The sequence below is a fragment of the Tenrec ecaudatus genome, chromosome X, assembly GCF_050624435.1.
Source record: "Tenrec ecaudatus isolate mTenEca1 chromosome X, mTenEca1.hap1, whole genome shotgun sequence".
Classification (NCBI taxonomy): Eukaryota; Metazoa; Chordata; class Mammalia; order Afrosoricida; family Tenrecidae; genus Tenrec; species Tenrec ecaudatus.
This window is the reverse complement of record NC_134548.1, coordinates 20,605,835-20,622,026: the sequence shown is the minus strand read 5'-3', so window position 1 is coordinate 20,622,026 and position 16,192 is coordinate 20,605,835. Positions and strand designations below refer to the sequence as shown.

The 16,192-nt window shown below is 48.3% G+C and overlaps 1 protein-coding gene across 1 annotated transcript in view; it reads right to left on the bottom strand.

Annotated features, from left to right (window-relative positions):
• The window catches only part of PTCHD1 (patched domain containing 1), a 68,598-nt gene extending 53,297 nt beyond the window's left edge, over positions 1–15,301 (bottom strand). The window contains exon 1 of the mRNA XM_075539196.1: positions 14,951–15,301. Within this exon, the coding sequence (XP_075395311.1) occupies positions 14,951–15,301 (351 nt within the window). The remainder of the gene's footprint in view (positions 1–14,950) is intronic.
• Positions 15,302–16,192: the final 891 nt, after the last annotated feature.

The following is a 16,192-nucleotide window of genomic DNA, read 5'->3' as shown; positions in this document are numbered from 1 at the left end:
GTAACAGCCACAGAGAACTCAGACAAGACTTGTGATTATGGAGTCTATCAGGAAAGCTAATAGGCCACAAAAGATTAAAAGATACAGTTCTTTTGTCCATAGTACCTCTTCTCAGGCTAGTAGCCATGTCACTCTGTGGCCCTTGTCTTCTCAGCTACGCAGCCCTTGGCCCCTGCCCTGCTCAGGCAGGCGTTACAGAACTCCTTTAATGCTGATAAATGCCCAAAGGGCACTCCACTCTGCAAGCCAGCCTCCTGCCCAAAGGGCCTCAGTTTTACTTCTTCAGTAGGCCCGCAAACCCACTATTCTGCCTCATGTCTCATAGGCTTAGTGCTGCTCCTTTGTTTCCTCTCTTGGTCTCAGAGCTGCTCCTCTGCTGTCTTTCAATGCAGGGATCCTTGTTCTTCTTTCTTGCTGGTCATGGGATTTTCTCTACCTGTTTCTAAGGTGGTTCACTTAATACCAAGTGAAATGGCAAAACTGATCATTCTCCTCCTTTAGAGTTTCACACACCCTATTTGCATGCTCCCATTTAGTGGGAGTTACAAAAACTATGGGAAGAAGAACCATAACAAGTAAGTTTACTTTGCTGCCATATCTGGCAAGATTGTATCTTTTCAGCATACTTATTTAATCTGTATACTGAAAAAATAATTTGAGAAAAAGCTGGACTATATAAAGAAGAACACAGCATCAGGACTGGAGGCAGACTTGAGAACAAGCTACAATGTGTAGATGAAATGATGTTGCTTGCTGAAAATGAAGACGTCTTGAAACACTGATGGAAATCAAAGGGCGGCGGCCTTTAATGTGAATTGCCCCTCATGATAAAGAAAGCAAAAATCCTCCTTACTGTACCAGTAGCAATATCATGATAAACAAAGAACAGATTGAGTGTGTCAAGGATTTTGTTTTACTTTGATTCACAACCAATGCCCACGGAAACAGCAGTGGTCGAGAAATTAAATGATGAATTGCTTTGGGTTACTGGTTGCAAAAGATGTCTTTAAAGATATATAAAGAGCAAAGTTATCACTTTGAGGACTAAAATGTGCTGAACTAAAACCATGGGATTATCAATGGCCTCATATGCATATGAAAGAATGACAATCAAAAAGGAAGGTCAAAGACTAATTAATGTATTTAAATTAGGGTGTTGCCCAAGAATATTAAATGTACCATGGATTACCAGTAGAATGAAGAAATCTATCTTGGAGGAAGTGTAACTAGAATGTCCTTAGAAGCAAGGATAGCACACACAACTGTATCTCACACACTCTGGATGTGTTTTAAGAAGGGATCTGCCCCTAAAGAAGGATATCCTACTTGGCAAAGAAAAAGGGGGCAGAGAAATGAGGAATGCCCTCAATGAGATGGACTGATATTGTGGGGCAACAATGGGCTCAAATATAGCAATAATTGTGAAGACGGTGCAGAACCAGGCAAGGATGGCACCTACCAAGACCAATATATTCCACTGTGTTAGCACTATAGTTCAGGATCACATGTCTGCTAGCACCACTAAACCAATCAGCATGGCTGCAAGGATCTGACTCATCTATCTCTGTTTCTTACATGGCAATCAGATATGGTTGGTTTAAACATGATGCATGACAAGCCAGAGCCATGTATGAATCTTAGTTCCATCACTTATTCGTTATATGTTCTCAGTTATGTACCCATAATTTCATCTCTGAAAAGTAGCACTGTCCAGTAGCACTTTCTGTAAGGATGACAATGTTCTGTATCTAAATGGTCCAGTACTGGTATATGTAACTCTGGGGCACTTGAGAAGTGGCTTGTGCCTTATGAATCAGACTCACACTCACTGTCTTCACGTTGATTCTGACTCTTAGAGACCCTATAGGACAAGGTAGAACTCCTGTGGGGTTCTCAGACTTTAAAGCTTGACAAGAGTAGGCAGCCTCACTTTTCTCCCCGGGAACGTGCGTGGTGGCTGGTGAGTTCAAACCCGTGACTTTATTTAAGCAGCTCAGTATGTAGCTCACGATGCCATCTTCTTTTGCATCGGACAGTATGGATCTAAGGTTTTAGGTATGTAGACAGTGGATGATTAGATAATGCTCTTTCTTAGTCTCCTCAGGTCATTTAAAGTAAAACTATAGAATGACACGATGTTACATCATTTAGGGGATGAGGTCATGCCAGTAAAGCTTCTGGTTAATAAAAGGCCCTCACTGACTGCAATGGCATTTTTGTACCAAAGGACATGGTGATGCAGAACATGCTGCCGGGGTGACAAAGGTGCTTATTCTTCTTTCCTGAAAACCCCTAGGGGATTTTTCACTTGTCTCAAGTGGATGTATGCTCAGAGCACATATTGTGAGAGATTTATGTGGCCCTAGGTACATTTTAATTTAGGAAGTCTGTTTGTATACATATTTCAGAAATTGTGTAGAAAAATTCCATTATCATTTATTTCCATCTGTTATATGATTTTCTAAAGACCCCCCCAAACATGATCTCTTCTTTATCTGCACAACCCCATGAAAATGATATTGTTGACCTCATTTTATGGGTAAGAAAACTGAGATACCAGGGAGGCAGAGCAACTTGATCCACATGGCATGAGTATCATTTTAGAACCTCAAAGTTTTGTGCTGGAGGATATAAACCATGAGGTTACATAAACACAGGGCTTTGGGGACCTGAAGTACCCACTCATTCCACTCTGGCAAAGCTAGTACTTACTGAACTTCATCCCAGCCTTTCACTCCTATCTAGCAGCACCGAGATCAAACATTAGCTGATACTGAAAACTAGCACTTAGGGCCTTTCCTGGGGACACCTCACCTTTGACAGTCAGAGCTGAGGCCCTGTCGGGAAAATACAACAGGCAGATTCTATTTGTCCCTGCTGTGTATTCTGGTTGGATTTAAAGGCAGTTCGTGCAAGGCAAATGGCAGGTGACTCTGTATGGAAAGTCTTTTTGGAAGAAAGGAAGCTTTGGCGATGGAAATAGCATCGTGTGTGTGTGTGTGTGTGTGTGTGATCTTTCCTCCTCCGTTTTAGGGTGTCCTTAGTGTAGTGGTTACCCAGTGGCCTGAGATCCACATGGCCAGCAGTTTGAAACCACCAGCAGCTCCACTGCAGAAAGAGTGGGTTTTCTACTCCTGTAAACAGTTAACAGTCTCGGAAAACCCACAGGGAGTCACTGTGAGTTGGCATTGACTCCATGGCAGTGCAAATCGTATTTTTTTTTCTCTCTATCTAGCTAGCCCCTTTGTCTTAAACCCCAGCAGTGAGCACGCCCTTTTTTTAATAGCCACAACCAAGCCTGCTGCCATCAAGTAGATTGTGACTCACTGTGACCCTACGGAGAGTTTCCAACTGTGAGTCTTCACCAGGACAGGCAGCCTCTTCTTTCTCCCGTAGAGCAGCTGATGGGTTTGAGCAGCTAACTTTGCAGTTAGTAGCCCAATGCTTACACCACTAAGTTTCCTTCCCTGTTTAATATTTTTGCATTAAACTGCAAACTTCAAGTTTCCTATGTATGTAGTAGGAGCCCTGGTGGCTCTTTATTGGGCTCCTAACCACAAGGTCAGTACTTTGAACCTGCTCAGGGGCTCTGCAGGACAAAGAGGGGGCTTTCTGCTCCCGTAAAGGTTTACATCATGAGAAACACTCAGGGCCGGTTCTACTCTGTCTATAGGAGTCTAAACGAACTGGACAGCAGTGGGTTTGGTTTATATATATGGTGAGGACCCTTTGCACCACAACCATGACAACATTGTTCAAAATTGCCTGCTGAGCAAATCACCTTTGTCTCGCTGGCATCTATAGGACAAGAGTGCATTTAACTGATGACTAGGTGGCCTGACAGTCCTGGCTCTTACATTGGGGTGCAGGAGCAGCACCCCCCATTGGGACTCTGTTAGAAATTCAAAATCTCAGGCCCAAGCACAGACTAAGGGGATCAGAAACACCAAGACTGGGGCCTAGAAATCTGTCTTATAGCATGTCCCCCAGGTGATGGCTGTGGAAGGCTGCTTTTGCGAAGCAATGGGCAATGGGCCATGGGTCAGAAAAGCCAAATGTTCAGCGCTAAGCCACTGTTCTACTCGAAGTGGGGGTTTTCAGGTCAACAGCATCAGCCTTCCCAGGAAGCAGAGGTGTGGAACCCCAGGCCACACCTGGGTGTTCGGAATGAGAATAAGCCTGCTCCTGCAATCCCAGGGGATTCTGAAGCCCAGTCCGGGAGGGGCAGCCTGGCCAATTCGCTTGCCCTCACTTCCACTGAGGTCAGTTTTGTGTGAAGAGGCTAGGGAGCAAGAACCAGAAAGACAGAGGGATTTTATTTGCTGTTTTTGATTTGGAGCTTAAACAATTGCAGATGACTTTTAGGACCTTTAGCAGGATATCTATCTATCGGTGTGTGTATATATATATGTATATATGTATATATATGTATATATATGTATATATATATATACACACAGATAGATAGATAGAGAGGGGGGGTAGGGAGTACACTGACCTAAATGATCAAACCCTAGTCAGCAATATTTTTACATTCTTTCACAGTCTCAAAGGGTTTTCCGATGATCGCTCTTGCCCGTTTCTCCTGATCTCTGGCAATTTTGATGACACTCTCCTCTTTGAAGTGCATGCAGATCTACTTAGGTCAGCAAATGTTCCCAGGGAAACACTGTAGTCATTTGACTCAAGTGAGTGAGGAGAATTCACAACTTGTCCCCCTAAAGCCAAACCAAAGCCCAAATCTGTTGCGGTCATGTGACCCCATAGCATCGCTATAGGGCAGAAGAGAACTGCCCCAGACAGCTTCATGGACTAATCTGCCACCTCTCTCTGCTACAGAGTGACCAGTGGGATCTAATGACTGACCTTTCGGTTGTTGTCGATAGGCGCCTTCCGGCTGGTTCCGACTCATAGCAACCCTATGTACAACCGAAGGAACCACCACCCAGTCCTGAGCCATCACGCTTATGTCTGAGCCCCCTGTTACCGCCACTGTGTCAATCCATCTTGCTTGGCCCTCAACTCTTCTTTTTTGCCTGGCCCTCAACTTTCCGTCAGCTGAGAACATAACCACTGTGTCACGTGGTTCCTTTCTTTCGCCAACTTGCTAGAGAATCCCTTTGGAGGTTGACTCACAGCACCACCAGGAGAACCTTCAAGCCAGAGCTCGCAGCCTCTGAGAGATTTTAAATGCAAAGACCCTTCCCAAAGCAGACAGTAAAGGCTTCCTGTATAGCCCTGCCAAGCATAAAGGTGAGGGTCAGCCCCGGAGAACCCACCTGGGTGAGCCGGCATGCAATCCACCCACTGACAGCTCTGCCTGCTAAGAACTTTCCGCAGGAGGAAGAGCGGTGTTCTCAGCAGCAGGATGAAGCCAATCATCTGGAATGACTCAGATGGAGTCATGAAAGACCAATGAATTGCCAATCTGAGTATTGGGAATGTCGCTTGAACACCCATTATTGCCTGGTGGATCAAAGGGGGGGAAAAGCCTGCACGTGTATTTACTCAACAGGCAATAATGGGCTCAGAAAGCGCTGGCACATGTGAGGAAATGCCAGTCATTTTCAAAGCAAATGGTAATAATGACAACACCCGATATGGAAGGTTCGGACCACCCAGAGCAGTGGTTCTCAACCTTCCTAATGGCAAGACTTTTTCATACAGTTCCTCATGCGGTGGTGACCCCCCAACCCTAACATTATTTTCATTGCTACTTCATCACTGTCATTTTGCTACTGTTAGGAATTGGGCGACCCTTGTGAAAGGGTCGTTCGACCCCATAGGGGTTGCGACCCACAAGTTGAGAACCTCTGACATAGAGCCTTCCCAAACCTCATTACCTTGTATCCGTACCGGAAGTGGATGTGGGGGGGGGGAAGTGGTGCTATCAGACCCTATGTGAATGAGGAATTTGCTTCATAGGATGGTGTGGGGACTCGCCCAAAGTCCCAGATTTAGAAGTAACTGGAGTTTAAGCTTTCCTGACTAAATCCAATGTTCTTTTGGCCACAGCTAAATTTGAGCCTTGCCACTCCCGTGTGATACTCCGAGCAGCAGCAGCAGCAGCAGCAGCAGCAGCAGCAGCAGCAGCAGCAGCAGCAGCAGCAGCAGCAGCAGCAGCATCCTCACGGTTTGTGGCAATGCGGAACTGTGGGTCCTAACCTGCACCTGCTGAATCCGAGTCTGTATGTGAACAAAAGGCCCAGGTGGTTTGCATCCACAATGAAACCCCAGAGCTATCAAATACACTTCCCTCAGTATGCCCACCGGCTCAGATGCCACGTGAGGGCAAGACCGTAAACGTAACCCTGCAACCCCCAGGATGGCAGGAGAACCTCCTGGATGCACACCTGAAGGAGCAGGTCTAGTTTGTTCATTCAACTCACCCGAGGCTTCCCGATTTTGTACTGGTGTGATTAAAAAAAAATTTTTTTTAAGATAATCTCTTAGCAGGATCCATTTTCTAATCTGGGGCCCCCCCTCTTACCAAGAGAAAGGCTGAGTGACATCAGAATATTGATCTCTTTGATCGTGAACCTAGAATTGGGAAGATCATCTGGGTTGGCTTGTTTTAAAAAAAAGAATGTTGCATGTTTCCATCTGAGTACGGGTGTGGCCCAGTGTTTGGAAATGTCAAGGCACGCACAGCAGACAATGTGTAGTCTGGAGAGCAGCTGGAGCAAGCCACCAGGGATGGGGAGTTGGCTGACACCTGGCAGCTTCTTTGCCCCTGGGGGGGGGGTCACATGGACACAGGCTCTGCACTGTTTTCCCCGAGCTCCCTGTTGCCCACAGTGGACACTTGTTTGATCACACCCCCTTGGTGGACTTCTTGTTGTTCCGATTTTATTACCCACTCCCCTACTGGTGTTTTCTGATATTACCCCGTCTCCACCTCCAACATAACCACTTGCATTTCAACCCTCATCTCCAGTGTACTGGGAACCTGCAGATTCAACCTGAAGTGGAAAATCAAGCAATGGGGACCTCTTAAAATAGCAGAAACCATATTCGTGAGGAGTTCTTCGAGAGCAAGAAGACAAAAATAGATTATTCCTTCAGTGTCTTCTTTTGTTTAAAATAGGAAATCTACAGTAGAAGGCAAGGACATATGATTCAGGGCTTCCCATAGGAAATAATAAGTGTTGATCCCCCTTTCCACCACCCCCATCTTTTAAAGGTTAGCCATTACTCACCTCCCCTGCTGGTCATTAAATCAGTCTGGCAGGGCTCCCCGGAAGGTCCATGGCCTTCCAGGGATGTGGTGGCAGCTCAGGCAGTGCAGCGGACAGATCTGCTTGCTGTGATGTGCTACCAAGCAGGTGACTTCAAAGGCCTGCTTCAAGCCTAGCTCAAGAATCATTTGGAACTTACACCGAGCCCCGGAGTCAGGTGCCATCTGGTGCTTCCCACAAGGGCAAAGTTGATCAGATCACCAACATCTAGCAGTTTCTGAGCTTCTGAACTGAGAGATGCTGTAATCTCTTAGATAGTGAACGACGTCACTTTCGCTTGCATATTTCTCGGTCAGTGAAATGCTCACCTATTCTTTTCGTTTGTAATTAGCATCTAATGTTTCCTGCTTATGGAATAAATCTTTTTTTCAAATCGTTTTATTGGCATATACTTCACATAGCCTACAGTTTAATCATTCAATCGTTTTAAGGAGAGGGGTGCAATCATCACCCCAATCTCAGAACATTTTCTTCTAGCTCTTACTCCTCATCGTTAGCTCCCCATTCTGCCCCCCACCCTCCCCTGCCATGCCCCTAGGTCATTATAGATTTACCTACCCTGGATTAAATGCACACCTACTCTACAAGGCCTGTAGTGCTGGTTAATCCTGAGAAGTCTTAGAGTTTGTTCTTTTCACTTTTATTTGAAAAGATAATCATATTTCCCTAACTCTAATAGAGCAGTAATTAAAAAGCCAATTAATTAAAAAGCCGAGGTTTTTAAAACATGGATTTCTCTCTCACAGTGGCATTGTACTTAAATGTCAGCTGAAAGGGACTGTCTTAACTAGTTTGTTCAAAATGTTTATCTGTAAGAGGAAGAGAAAGTTTACTCCCTAAATCTGTACAAATCAAGTGGGGGTAGGTGTTTGAGGAACCGTGGTGGCGTAGTAGGTTATTCACTGGGCGGCTAACCACAGAGTCAACAGTTCAAAACTGCCAGCCGCATCCAGGGAGAAAGATGAGGCTTTCCACTCCTGTAAAGTTTGACAGTCTCAGAAACTCATAGGGGCAGTTCTGTCCTGTCTTATAGGATCATTATGAATCAGCATCGATGCACGGTTCCACAGATAAAACATGTTCAAAAATCAGTCTACCCTAGAATGAGCTCCTCCATGCGTAGATGAGTGGGACCCAGCTTTGAGGAAATGAAAAGAGAATGGAAAGGCAGCTGGATCTCTCCTTCATTTCCCCCTACTGCACAAATAATGTGCTAAAGTCAATGGGCTTCGGTTCAGCAGATGCACAAATGCTGCCCTTTTTCTCCTGCGCTCATTTCGTTCCAAGACTCTCTCGTACAGAGACAATAACTCACTCAAGCCATTGGGCTGCCAGAGGTGCCACAGCTCCCACCACCACATAGAGCAGCCTGAGACTGTAAGAGAAAATTCTGGCACCAGAGCCTACTGACCGTTATGGTCCCTTCTAGACCCAAGGTACTTTGATTCCATGATCTTTGGATGTATGCTCTTCTTTTGCTATTTTATACTCACAAAGGCAAGTACATGGACAAGGCAAGCAAGCACCATCTCTAGTGGGGTCTTCCTCCAGTGGGAGCTGAGGGAAGTGGGGCCAGTGGGTGCAAGTGCTGTACATGGGAGACTCCAGGTGTCTACTGATGGGCACGCTCGTCATTGACACGTCTTAGAGGCCACGGTCAATTCAGCAGCTCTGCCATTCAAGCAATTAAATTGCATTCAATTCCTGGCATTCCTTTAAAGTGGCATTTAGACCACAAAGATGAGAGTTTCAGAGATAGCAAGATAACTGCACCTCAGGGAAGGTTATTGGAAAGTCTCCTCTCTATCCAATTGTCAAAGATTGTCTTCTCAGAGGTCATAACGTGTCCCTGATCAAAGAGCTCAAGGCCATCTGGATGGGACCTTGTCATTGGCATTTTCATTGGCATCATAAAGGCAAATGAGGTGTGTGTGTGTGGGGGTGGCGGGGGTGGAATCCAACCAGAAACAGAGGAAACAAACTCATAGAGGTGGGTGTTTCATCTTCTATACTATTGATTGAAATCCAGGCAGGGTAGTTCTGTGTTGCGAGGTGGGGGCTGTTCAGTTCATCTTGTTATGCTGAGCAGCAGTCCCCACCTCTGTCCACTAGATGCCAGTAAAACGCACCCCCCTACCCTCCACCCCCATTTGTGACAGACAAAAACAACTCTAGTCATTGTCAAAAGTCCTCTGGGTGCAAAATTGCTCTCATTTTAGAACCATGCCATAGAGATAATTTTTACAGTATCAGTGGCCTGAAATCTTACCACTGCAGGAGTTTGGGAATAGCACAGCATTGGGACTTTTTCCATAGAGATCATGCTTATTTTAGGCTTTGTGGGCCACATTCTAGGATCCCCATTCTTCCTTGCTGTTTGAGTTTATTTATTATTTTTAACAGCCTTTTTAAAATGTGGGGAAAAAAACAACCCATTACTAGCTAGCTGGAGAATAAGCCGACATTTGCTGACCACTAGACTATAGAGCAGTGATTCTCAACCTTCCTAATACAGTTCCTCATGTTGTGGTGACCCCCACCCTCCCAACCATAACATTTTCATTGCTACTTCATCACTGTAATTTTGCTACTGTTATGAATCGGGTTTGAGCCCCTCCAAAGGGGTCGCGACCTACAGGTTGAGAACTGCTGCTATAGAGGAAGAAGTAATGACAAGTCCCAGAAGGATTAAAAGTGTGCTAAAACTGTACTTGAAAAAAGTCCTGTAAATCTTGGTCCACCTCCTGGATCTTCAGGACTCTTGAGCTAGCAGTCAGGTTACCCATCTTGAAAAGTCTGAATTAAATGTGATTGATGTTCTTGGCTTCAAACCTGTGGTGCATGTGTAAATGTAGTTGCCAGCTTGGGGTAGGCAGGAGAAGTGCATGGTCTCATTGAACTGGAGAGAACACTGTTCTTCCTGTTAATTCCATTGACTTGGCTGTGCAACTCCATTCTATCGAATCTATTTGAACTTAAAACGCGTACCTGGCCTAGCAACTCAGTATCTGAATACAAAGAGAGATCTCCCCCAGTATGTGAGTGACTTGCTCAGAGTAAACTATCCCATGAGTTTCTTTCAAAGAAGAGGCTGTCGTACCAAGTACTCTTACCCTTACCCAAATTCCAAACGGAATACTTTGGAAAAAGAGAAGCCTACAAAACTGCCCCTGAAGTTAGAAAAATAGAAATGTCTTTGTGGAAATACATTTTCAAAGTAGCTCCTATGGAACCTTCTTTACCCATGACATAAATGTCGGATTAAACTAGCACACATGTGTCCAGTAAGTATCTATTGGGGGCCTACGATGTGCCAGGGACTGTGTGAGATACTGGCGTTGAAGCCACCCAGTCCCTGCCATGAACAGCACTCAGCTCAACCAGGAAATCCCTAGGTGATTGCATACAGAACACTCCCAGTGAAAGAGCCTTTCTATCCCTGCACAGGGCGAACATTGCTAATGACAAGTATCTTAGGCGTTACTACTATCCACTCACTGTGGATTTTCACTGACACTAGAGAGAATTCATCAAGAAAATGCCCTTATGATTCCATTACCACTGTGAGGGCAATGGGATGGGGTGGAAAATAAGACTCGGTCAACTATACATCATTTGGAAGTCAACGTTGTTAAATCATTCAAGTGGTTTCTTCAGTCGCATAAGAGGAGGTCAATTAGAGTGAAAAGAGCACTGTGCTGCCTGGTTCTGCTCTGGCAGGTTTGCCCTGGGCAAGTTGTTAACGGCTGAGAAGCAGGCTTCTCCCTCAGCTAAACGGGAGACTTGCACTTCTCCTGTCTACCCCAAGCCATTTGCTATGTGTACGCATCCCAGAGGCGTATATCCTGGAAGATGTGATGAAGATGCTACCACTGTAATGAAGATTGGGCTAAAGTAGCCCTTCCCTCTACACAGATACTTCTGGAATATATGTGGTATTGTCTTGAGCATAACCCAGATCGATTCTCAGCAGAGCCTTCCAACACTCATTGTAAGAAATATCTGCAAATGCTCCCAAAGCCCTCGGATGAATTTTGCTTTGAGAAGAAGCACATTGTGGCTTTCCTATGAAAGGGTAACAATGCACTAAATCTATTCTTCCAATGAAATAAAGACTTTGAGGGTCTACCTTTATGTAAAGAAGTTCAGAGGTGATTGGTTGATTCCTTCTCGGCTCCATCAGGCCCCACCCACTTTCGCCTAAAATTACCTTATAGACTCGAAGCCTTCAGAGGAGACCAAGATTAAGGAGAACCACTCTCTCACCTTTGGGGGTCCAATTCGATGCCACTCAGATTCTTGAATCAAGGAACGGCCTATCACATGCACTGATTTCAAAAAGCTCCTCCAAACTAGATCAGCTGGATTGTCAAATGTAGATAATACACCTCACCCCCACCCCCAGCTGTAATACCTTAACTACATTTGAAAAATCAACTGGGCTTTTCCTTTTTTTGGCATGCCCTCAACCCAGTCTATTTTCTTGTCAGAAAGTAGCTGGAGAGAGGACCACCTCCCATTGGTAGCCCCAAAGCAGCATGACCAGTGAATGGGGTCTGCTTTTCAGCCTTAAAGGAACACCATACACAATCCAGCAGGCGTTGTTCCTTCGGCCTCACGGTAAACCAATTCCCTGCCATCGGTTTGATTCTGACTCACAGTGAACTTAAAGGAAGTGTAGCACTGCGTGTTCTTCAGGGTCTCCAGGGCTGCAAATCTTTATGAGGGAGTCTGGTCTTCCCCCCCGCCACCAAGGAAGTGGCTGGTGGGTTGGAACTTCTGACCTCATGGTTACCAGTTCAATGCTGAGCTCACTATGACTCCGAGGCACCTTCAATTTCAGAGAAGGGCCTGGAAAATCCTGAAATCTTGGGCATACTTTGTCCAAACGCAAACACTCTCCCATCTATTAGATTCCAGCTCATAGTGACCCCACCCGGCAGGGGAGAACTGCCCCTGTAGGGTTTCTAAGGTTGTTAATCTTTCCAGCGGCCTACTGCAGCATCTTTATCCTGCAAAGCGCTGGTGAGTTCAAACCACCAACCTTTTGGTAGGCAGTCAGGTGCCTTAACGGCTGTGCCAACGGGGCACCAATACTTTGTCCGCTTCCCTTCAAATAGATGCCATCAAACCAGCAAGGGCTGTTTGGTTGGTGTGGTGTACAGTCTTATCTTTCAGTGGGATTCTTGATGCCAGTAACCAAGTATTAACACACTGCTAGCAACAGCAGTAACAATGATTCCCTCACTGCTGACTCCTGGAAGAAAGGAAACCAACCTACTGCATGCTTTCCCTCCCACATGACATTACCATGACTACTGGAGGTCCACTTTCCTCTCCCCTGGTTCCACACCCATCCAAAATACAGGTTGGATGTAGAAAGGGAACAAAAGAAAGGATATGCAAATAGGCTCCAAAAGATGGGTTAAAAAATGGAATGAAAAGGGAAGGGTTTTTTTTTTTTCTATCAACACTTTGGAGGCCCCTCACTGAATTTCAAATCAAAGGGTAATACCCATTTCCTAAGTCCAGGTTTTAAGGAAGTGGATGAACTCACTGGATCGGACAGCCACTGGCTAGAAAGGATGACAAACCACTGTTCAGCTTGGCTTGGTGTTTACCAAGATAACCTAAAATGTGAGAAGCCTTCACATTTCTTCAAACAATCCACTGACTTGACTGTTGTCCTTTAAAATCGCCCTTTAATGTGGAGGCCAAGGCGGTCTCCCTCCCTCTCCAGGCCCACCCTTCTCTTGTGATATGGTGTTCTGCACACAACAAATCAAAATTAAATAGGAGAGAGAGAGAGAGCATATCCAGCTGAAAAGAGCTTTGATGTGTCCGTTGATAACTCATTAACCTTGAGAGTGACTGTAGCCGGTGACAACCCGTCACAGTGGCGTGACGGTTTGTTGGGGGGGGGCAGTGGAAACATCACCTCGAAAAAATTACAAAGAAAAATATCATTTAGTAGATCATCTATCAAAATATGAGGCATCTTTCCAACTGCCAGGACTTGCTAAATGATCATTTCCTAAAGCCTGTGATGAATCTACTACATGTTTTCTTGAGAAAGTATTTGGAGCAGTATGTATCTGTGTGTCAACATAATGTTCACTGACAAATCGAGGGGGAACCCCCCCCCCAATTTCAATGTCAGAAGTATAATCAGGAGACAAGCAAACAGCTCAGGTTCTGTGAAGAGGGAATAAATACGAAGAGGGAATAAATACGATCGTTTCTGTGCCATTCAAACATCTCACGAGGCACATTGGTCCATGGGTCCTAATTCCAGTGAGTCCTAATCAGTGGATTCACTTTATTATTGATGGCTGATTGATATCATGTCAACAAACAGAGGGCAATAATACAAGAGCATTAGTGTATCCCTAGCGATGAAGAGTTACCTGTAGAGCAAAAGAGGAGGGAACATCTTCTCCCCAGGATCTCGGGCAGATTTCCCCGTGAGATAAGTAATCGAATGAGCTTTTGGTCCCATGACGGGACCACAAGCAAACCCCCATGTAACCAGCACGTTCCATCCATTAGCACCAGGTTTCAGCTAGGACCAACTAGTTAACTGCCTCTTCCCCTCTCCCCAGAGGAAAAGAGCAAGTAAACAAGCCCCACCATCCCCACTAGGGATTCAGATGGAACCTTCTCATCTATGTTGGCCCTTCTCCACCTCCCCACACAGAGTCCTGGCTCCCCTGCTTTTGTTAGGAACTTCCTGAAAGTTCTCCTCTCGAATCTCACTTTTTACCTCCAGTTCCCATCTCTGGCTAATGGTGCAATGTGTTTGGGGGACTGTGACCCTCCAGGCAGCTGCTCGCTTTCAGGTGCTTCTTCCTTGGGCCACACTGCCTGGCTTCTGTCCTCACCTTTCCGGCTCTGCCCCGAAAACCCCCGCGCCCCAATGCACACAAATCAAGGTGAATCGGAGCCCTCAGTACCCAAAGAAGTTCTAACCATTCTGAGGAGAGGTGCCTCTGTGAAAAATAGAGTGGCTGCGAATTACAAACCTCTCCACCCCCCCACCCAATAGGAGAAAGAACTTGCTCCCAGGAGAGAGGGCAGCAGCCCCTGCTCCCCAGGGACCAGGATTCTTTCTCTTTTTTTTCCCCCTGAGTGGGTGGACAGCATTTTCTCTCTTCCATTCGCCTGCCCTTCCCCTGTCCCTCCAAACAACCTTTCCTGAAATACTCCAGCCGGTGGGTGAAGGGCAGGGAGAAAATCATGGGAGGGAGGGCGATTTGAATTTCCCCAAGCAGACATAGTATTTGATTCTCAAGTGGCAGGACTTTCTGGAAGGTCTTTTTGTTTGTTTGTTTTTTTGTCCCTCCTGGCCCAGTGTCCCCAACGCCTCCCCGCCCCCAGGCCCACTGCGACCAAAAACAAGCGCACCCAGCCCAGCACCGTGGCTGGCCGCTGCCACCCGCCGCCCCAACTGTTGCAGTAGCTGCTGGGGGGGCGGTGGCGGCGGCGGTGGCGGCGGTGTGGGCAAGGCAGGGCCAGGACCCGCCCGGTCCTGGTCCAAGAAGCCAGGAGGCTCCAGGCGAGCGCCTAGGGGCGTCCGCCGCAGGGGTCCCCCTGGCAGCCGCTTGGGATGGGCGAGGCAGCGCACTCAGCCTGGACTCCGAGCGCGCGCGGGGCTAGCCTCCGCCTTGGGCAGCGGCGCCAGCGGAGGCTGCCCGCGCCTGCCCCGCTCTCACCTTTAAGATCAGGTCGGTGTGATGCTGGTCGAGCATGTTGGCTTTCTGGAAGGAGGTGACAATGACCCGGCCGTAGCGTCCGGGGGTCTGCAGGTCCGAGTAGAGCCGGTGCTTGGAGCGGTTGACCGGGAAGAGGCTGTTCACGAGGTTGCGCTCGATCTTGGCCAGGCTGTGCTGGGGCGCCAGCAGGTGCTCCACGCTCTCCTCCACCTGGTAGCGGCTGAAGCTGGCGCCGAGCAGGATGGAGATGAGCACGGGCGCCGAGGCGAAGAAGACCGGGTGACTGGCGACGAAGTGGCCGAGCCGGGAGAAACACGTCCTCAAGCCCCTGTGCAGAACCTGCCGCAGCATCCTAGAGCAGAGCGGGCGCGGGAGGCGGGCCGGGCGCACGCTCGGCGCGGGCTCGGTCGGCGGCGGCGGCGGCGGCGGTGGTGGTGGTGGCGCCCGAGGCGGCGGCGGCGGCGGCGGCGACGGCGGCGGTGGCGGCGAAGGCGAGACCCGGAGCTTTCCCGGAGCCGCGGCACCACCATCGGGGAGTCCCGCGCGCCTTGGGAGGGTCCCCTCGGGCTAGAGACACGCCCTCTCGCCCGCAGCCGCGCCGGCCCAGAGAGCCCCCCAGCCTGGCGGCCTCCGCGGCGCCCCCACCCGGCCCGCCCCCGAGCGCCCTCCCCACCCCCTGCCGCCTCCCTGCCCGAGGGGCTCCGGGCAGTGAGACCTCGGCCTGGCTCCGCGCGGCTGGGGCCCCGAGCAGCCCCCTCGCCTCGTCGGGACCCCACTCACTGGATCCCCCCACCCATCTCCCCGAGACCCACGAGAGGGGGGGGAGTTGGCGCGGGGAGCAGCGCGCTAAGGCCGAGGAGACACTGCGCGCCAGCAGGGGAACACGAGGACGGAGAATTCCGGGCTACACCCAGTCCCCTCCTCTGGCCCCTCCCCGCTGCTCCCCTCCTCCTGGGAGCCCCAGAGATGAATAAAGAAATGGCCCCGTTTTCCCAAACAAAAAGTAAAGAGTTCTCCTGGGGGTGGGGTAGGGGGTAGGGGTGGGGATGGGGTGGGGGGCTCTGGGCCGACCCGCTCCGGGCCGAGTCCCCTCTGAGGCGGCAGGCAGGCGGCTGAAGACTGCGTGCGCCCTGCCCCGGCTCTGGGCAGACTCAGGTGGAGGCGCGCACTAGCGGGTGCCAAGAGGGGGCAGGGAGCGAAGACGCTGGACCGTGGTGATCACGCCTTCTCCCAAGTCCGAGC